This window comes from Elephantulus edwardii, unplaced genomic scaffold, assembly GCF_000299155.1.
Source record: "Elephantulus edwardii isolate Elephantulus edwardi_28Jun2011 unplaced genomic scaffold, EleEdw1.0 scaffold00026, whole genome shotgun sequence".
Lineage (NCBI taxonomy): Eukaryota > Metazoa > Chordata > Mammalia > Macroscelidea > Macroscelididae > Elephantulus > Elephantulus edwardii.
In genome coordinates, this window is record NW_006399776.1 from 3730520 (window position 1) to 3736782 (window position 6263).

General features: G+C 36.0%; 1 protein-coding gene across 1 annotated transcript in view; it reads left to right on the forward strand.

Moving 5' to 3' along the window:
• The window catches only part of LOC102864537 (E3 ubiquitin-protein ligase UBR1-like), a 215554-nt gene that overhangs the window by 150823 nt on the left and 58468 nt on the right, over nucleotides 1-6263 (forward strand). The window contains 1 exon segment of the mRNA XM_006883213.1: nucleotides 2171-2327. Coding sequence (XP_006883275.1) covers nucleotides 2171-2327 — 157 coding nt within the window.

Genomic DNA, 6263 nt, shown 5'->3' on the forward strand with positions numbered 1-6263 from the left:
CAGAGTGACTTCCAACAGTTCCTTAGTAGCTTGAACAAGCCTTCATTTTCTGAAGTTGAAAAATTGGTCCTTAAGACTGAATCTCTTAGAACCCTGAATCACTTTTTTTGTAACTGTTTTGGTTACTCCGGATCTAAATTGCATAATACTTTATTGTTGTTGTTGGATGGCAACAAATTGGCCTGAACTCATTGGGAACCTGTGTATAAAACAATAAACTACTGCCTAGTCCTGCACCATCCTCACTGTATTACTACTGTGTTTGAACCCATTTTGCAGCCACAATGTTAGTCCATCTCAGAGGATTTCCCTCTTTTTTGCTGACCACCTACTTTACCAAGCATGATGTCTTACTCCAGGGACTGGCCCATGATAGGTTTCCCAAAATAATTAAAATGAAGTATCATACTCATTCCTTCAGAGTAGCATTTTGGCTGCACTTTTTCCAGGACTCACTGAGGTGCTTGTTCTTTGGGCCCTCTATTGTATATTCAGTATTCTTTACTAACTCTGCAATGCAAAGGCATAATTTCTTCTTTAATATTCCTTATTCATTGTCGGACTTTCACATGGATATGAGGAGTTAAAAATACAGTGGCTTGGGTCAGGTGCACTTTAGTCTTTAAATTGATATCTTTATTCTTTAGCACTTTATCGACATCAAAGTGCAACTTCCAAAGTCCCTTCTGACATCCATTTTGGTTTTTACTTTCTCCTCTGCCTTTGTAGTGATCTTTTCCTCTCTTCGTGGATGATATCTTTAACGCCATCCCACACTCATCTGATCTTTGATCATTGGTACTTCAAACCTATCTTTTTTTTATTTTTCAAACCTATTCTTAAGGTGATTTTTAAATTCAGGTGGCATAAACTCAAGATCGTATTTTTTGTTCTCGTGGACTTGTTTTCATTTTTTTCTACCTCAATTTGAACTTGCCCATGACTAGTTGATGGTCTCCTCCATACTCTGCACCTGGCCTGGTTTTGAGCTTCTTGAATTATTCCTTCTACAAATGTAGTCGGTCTCTTTCTGTGCAGGCCATCAGGTGAAGGCCATGTGTAAAGTCACTGTGTTTTCTAAAAAAGGTATTTGCGATGAATAAATCATCATACATACAAAATTGGTTATTTTTATTTCCCGTCTCATTTCCGTCACCAAGTTCATACTGACTACCTATCCTTCTTCCTTGTTTCCAGCTTTTTGCATTCCAGTCACCAGTTGACACTGTTAAAAATAAAATTACTTAAATTTTTAAAAGATCACTCTGGCTACTACAGTAGTAGAAACAATATAAATATCAAGGAGTCTATTGAAGTAGTTTAGGTGAAAGGTGAAATGATAGTAGAAGTTGTTGTTGTCGTCAGTTATCGTCAAGCCGAACATGACGCATAGCAACCCTTTGAATAACAAGTCTGAACCCTGTCCTATCTGTGGTATCCTCACCATCTCTGACGTACTTGAGCCCATTGCTTCAGCCACTGCGTCAGTCTTTCTGGTTGAGGGTCTTCCTCTTTTATCAACCCTCCACCTTTCCCAAAAATATGTCACTCTCTAAGGAATAGCCTTTCCTACCAAACATGCCTAACATATGTGCGAAGAGGCTTTGTCATCTTGGCCTCCAGGGAGCACTCTGGCAGCACTTTCTCCAAGACATACCTGTTTGTCCTTAGCATTCCATAGAATATTCATTAGTCTTTCCAATACCACACCTCAAAGACATTGATTCTTCTTTTGTCATTTTTATTCATTGTCTAGCTCTCAGTTGCATAGCAAATGATTGAAATGATTCATGGCCTGAATCAGGTGTACCTTAATCTTCAAAGTGATATAATTTTGAAATGAAATGGTATTAGTGTAATCTTATTTAAAAGGTTTAACTTGTAAGTCTACCTAATAAGTTATTAGAATGTAGGATGTGAAGTGCTACAAAAAAGTAAGTGATGTCACCTAAGTTTTTTACTGATCACATAGAATGATGATTCCATTTAATGATATGTATTGCTTATAGTGATAGGCATATGTGTAGTGATAACTTCTTCATTGTACTTCTCCATAATTTTAAAATCCCACTGAAAATATTTTTAGACATATGTGTTTATATGACTTAGGAACTGCATCTAAAGGAGTTTGAATTTTTTTACAGTTATATATCCAAGGAAGGATGACTAGTTCAGCTTTCCAGTTATTTATGCCAGTGGTTTTAATAATTTTAAAATATCATTTTTCAGTGAGAATGCAGAAGCTCTTGCACAAGTTTTGACGTTGGCACAATGGATAAGGACTGTTCTTGCCAGGATAGCAGGTTACAGTATGAAGCATGCTAAAGGTTTGCATAAATTTATTTTATATGATAATTTTTTTTTAGTAAAGAGTGATTTTACCAGTAAAAATAATTATTTTACCAGTAAAATAATTTACTGGTAGATTTGTTGCATTTCAAGAAAATAAAACTTTTTGAAGCCAGGATTTGACTTGGCTTACACCATTTTATTCTTCTTAGTACTTATTTTTTTTTTACTCAGGGGATAATATGTGGCATTAGTTATTCTGGAGTCTTAATACTTATATTTATAGTTTGGAAAAGCCTTTTATTAGCTGTGTGTTCATAGGCCGTTTAACCTCCCTGTGCATCAACTTCTTTTTTTGGTGATAATAATAGTATCTACCCAGGAATGCTAGTGGAGTAGGCTGTAGGAACTTGCATTGCTAACCTAAAGATAGTTGGTTCAAATCTGCCAGTGGCTCCAGTGTTGCATAATAGGCAGTCTCTGTCCTCACAGTTTATAGCCTCTGAAAACTAGCTGGAATGACAGCTATCAGTGAACTCCACAGCAATGAAATTTGTTTTGTTTTGTTTCTTCAGTTTGCCTCATCAGTTGAAAATTAGTTATTATGTGTAAAATAATGATAGATTAATGATAAAATAATGATGTAATCAGATTGACTATATCTGTGGAAAGAATTGAGAAGTTCTCTATCAGGAATCAAAACAAGTCCAAGGACTGACTGTGGAGTTCAGGTTACAAATAATAAATAAAGAATATCATGTAAAATGGATCGTGACTGAAAGGAGACAATACCAGAAAGATGTTTACTTGTGTTTTATTGACAATGTAATGGCATTTGACTATGTGAGTCATAACAAATGATGGCTAACATTGAGAAGAATGGCAATCCCAGAACACTAATTGTGCTCATACAAAACCTTCACAAGAAGCAGTTATCCAAACAAAATAAAAGAACACTGCATGATTTAAAATCAGGAAAGGTGTACTTCAGGGTTGTATCCTTTCTTTGTAACTATTCAATCTGTATGCTAAGCAGATCTTTCTAGAAGCTAGACTATAAGAAGAAAATGGCCTCAAGATTGGAGGAAGATTCATCAATAGCCTGTGCTGTGCATATGACACAATTCTGCTTGTGGAAAGTGAAGAGGACTTGATACATTTACTGCAGAGTACCAAAAACTACAGCTTTCAATATGGATTACAGCTCAACATCAAGAAAATAAAAATTCTTACCACTGCATCAATAGGCAACATCATGATAGATGGAAAAAAGATTTCATTTTACTTAACTCCCCATCAATATCCATGGTAACAACAGACAAAAAAAATCAAAAGAGGTATTTCTTTGGGCAAATATACTGGCAGGTATCTCTCCAAAGTGCTAAAGAACAAGAGTATCTGTTTTAAGTCTAAGGTACACCTTGTCCAATCCACAGTATTTTTAGTCATTTTTTATGCATCTTTAAGCTGAACAATGAATAAGGATGACTGAAAAAAAAAATCAGTGCTATTGAGTTGTGGTATTGGTGAAGAGTAGTAAATATCTATGGGCTGCCAAAAGAACAAAACTGTCTGGGAGGAAATGCAACCAAGGTACTCTTAATAGGAAATCAGTGACGAACTTTATCTCATATACTTTGAGCTTATTATCAGGAGGGGCTAGTCCTTAGGAAAAGACATTATACTAGAAAAAGTGGAAAAATCAAAGGAAGAGAATAAGATCCTCAACAAAATGGACACAGTGACTGTAACAGTGTACTTGAGCATATGGGAGATTGTGTGAGTGGCGCAGGATAGGATAAAATTCTGACCTGTTGTTCATAGAGTTGCTTTGTGTTGTAGTCAACTTGATCACATCTAACAGCAACATGAAAAGAATTTAGAGCAGTTTATGGTACATAGTGTTATATAAGAGTTAGCTATTAGTAGTAGTATGCTTATATTGTTATTGTATTTCCATTAGTATTATTAATAACAAGTATACATCTTTATAATTGAGATATTATTGTAGCTATTAATGAGAGATGAGATTAATAAAAAAGAAAAGGAACATTTAATTAAACATTTTGGTAATGAAAACTCTCTTTGTTAAAAATAAATAGGTTAAAGAGTCAAAGCCTAGTACAGGTTTCTGCCACTATCCAAAAGTAGTGAACATTCTTACGAAGCCTTTTATATGTTGAAATGGCATAAAGTGAAGAAGCAAGTTACTGTTAGTTTATATTTAAAAAGTTGTTTAGCATTCTCACACCCAAAAAGAACCTACCGAATCATACCAAATAATAAGTAATGCCTCAAAGAATGGTAACAGGTAAATGGTAGTACAGTGATTAAAATGCTGAGCTGCTGCCTGAAGTTTGACATTTCAAACCCACGAACCATTCTACAGGACTAAGGTTTGGCAGTCTGTTTCTATAAAGAGTACAGCCTTTGGGGAGCTCTGGTGGCCTAGTGGCAAGGAGCTGCAACTACAATCCCAGAGGCAAACGGTTCGAATCCACCAGATGCTCTGCTGGGTAAGGAGGGACAATCTCCTCCTGTACCAGTCAGATCTGATTTGACGGTACACGCACACAAAAATAATTAAATAAAATTTTAAAAAAATTTTAAAAGATTACAGCCTTGGAAACTCTGGAGAAGTTTCACACAGTTACTATAAGTTCATGTCTACTTAAAGGCACACAACAGCAACAACAAGGTGTTCACAGACACAATTCAAAATTTTGTAAGCTAGATCCTGGAGTGCTGTTCCTGGAAAGGAGCTTGGCTACACCCCTTTCTCTGCTTAGAGTGTGTGCTGGTTCTTTAATGGCTTTCTAATTATCACTTTTGCAAAAATCCTCTTTGAATTTGTTTAGTGGAAGCTGTTATTAATAGAGGTCTTTTGTAAAAGTTAAGTGGTATGAAAACAAACTTTTGAAAGGCAGGGCTATCTGTATTTAAAAAGTAATAACAGGAAAGGAAACTACATCACTTGGGGAAACTGGTTGTTCATGTTCCTCCATATTGATGTCTTTCTTCTGGCCCCCCGGTTTTGGAGCATTTGCTTTATTTATGGCTTCCATTTTGCCTTCCAGTATTTGTACTTTCTTCAGTTGCTATTCATATAACTCCACTTCAATATGTTTCCTCTCACTCCCTGTCCCTGGAGTATTCACTTTAGTTTTGTCTTCTATTCTTTCTTCCATTATTTGTACCTTCTTCAGAAGCTATTCATATAACTACATGTCAATATATTTCTTCTGTCTCCCAGTCTCTGGGATATTCATTGGCTCTGTATGATGATCTGCATTTTTAAAAGAAGGGTTACTTTGTTCTTTTCACAATGTTTGAGGCTGCCTGCTGCATTCCTGATTATCATGTGAGGTTTTTCTTTATGAATCTAATGATTAGATACAGACTTACAGCATTCACTTTATGGAGAGGACAACTCACTCTGTAGTCCTTTCTGGTGCTGTTCAGTGGAAAGTCTGCCTTTCCTAACATCCTTCAAGTCTTCTCTGCTCTACAGTGCAGCTCTGTGTGAATCTCTTCTGAATCTAGCCTGCCTCTCCTAGTCTATTATTTATTGTCCTTGATTGTCACTGCTGACCAGTTTCCCCAGGTGATGTAGTTTCTTTCCCTATTATTACTTTTTAAAGAGGTACAATAATTTAAAAAATCATCATAAGACCTAGAGATATGATGATAGCCGACACAGTACTGGAAACAACAGAAATGCATGAAAATGCACTCCAGAATACCAAGGCCAGTACGGCAGAATTTTCCAATATGCTAAATGGACGAAATAGGAGAACAGAAGAGATGGAACAGACGGTCAGTGAGTGGAAGACAAGAACTGCCATAGGAGTACACTACTTGAAAAAACAAGAGGTGGAAGGAAAATGAAGAAAACATTAGACTCATTTGGGATAACACTCAAAAGAAACAAGAAATGTATGATTAAAATTCCAGAATACAAGGGGGGCAGAGAA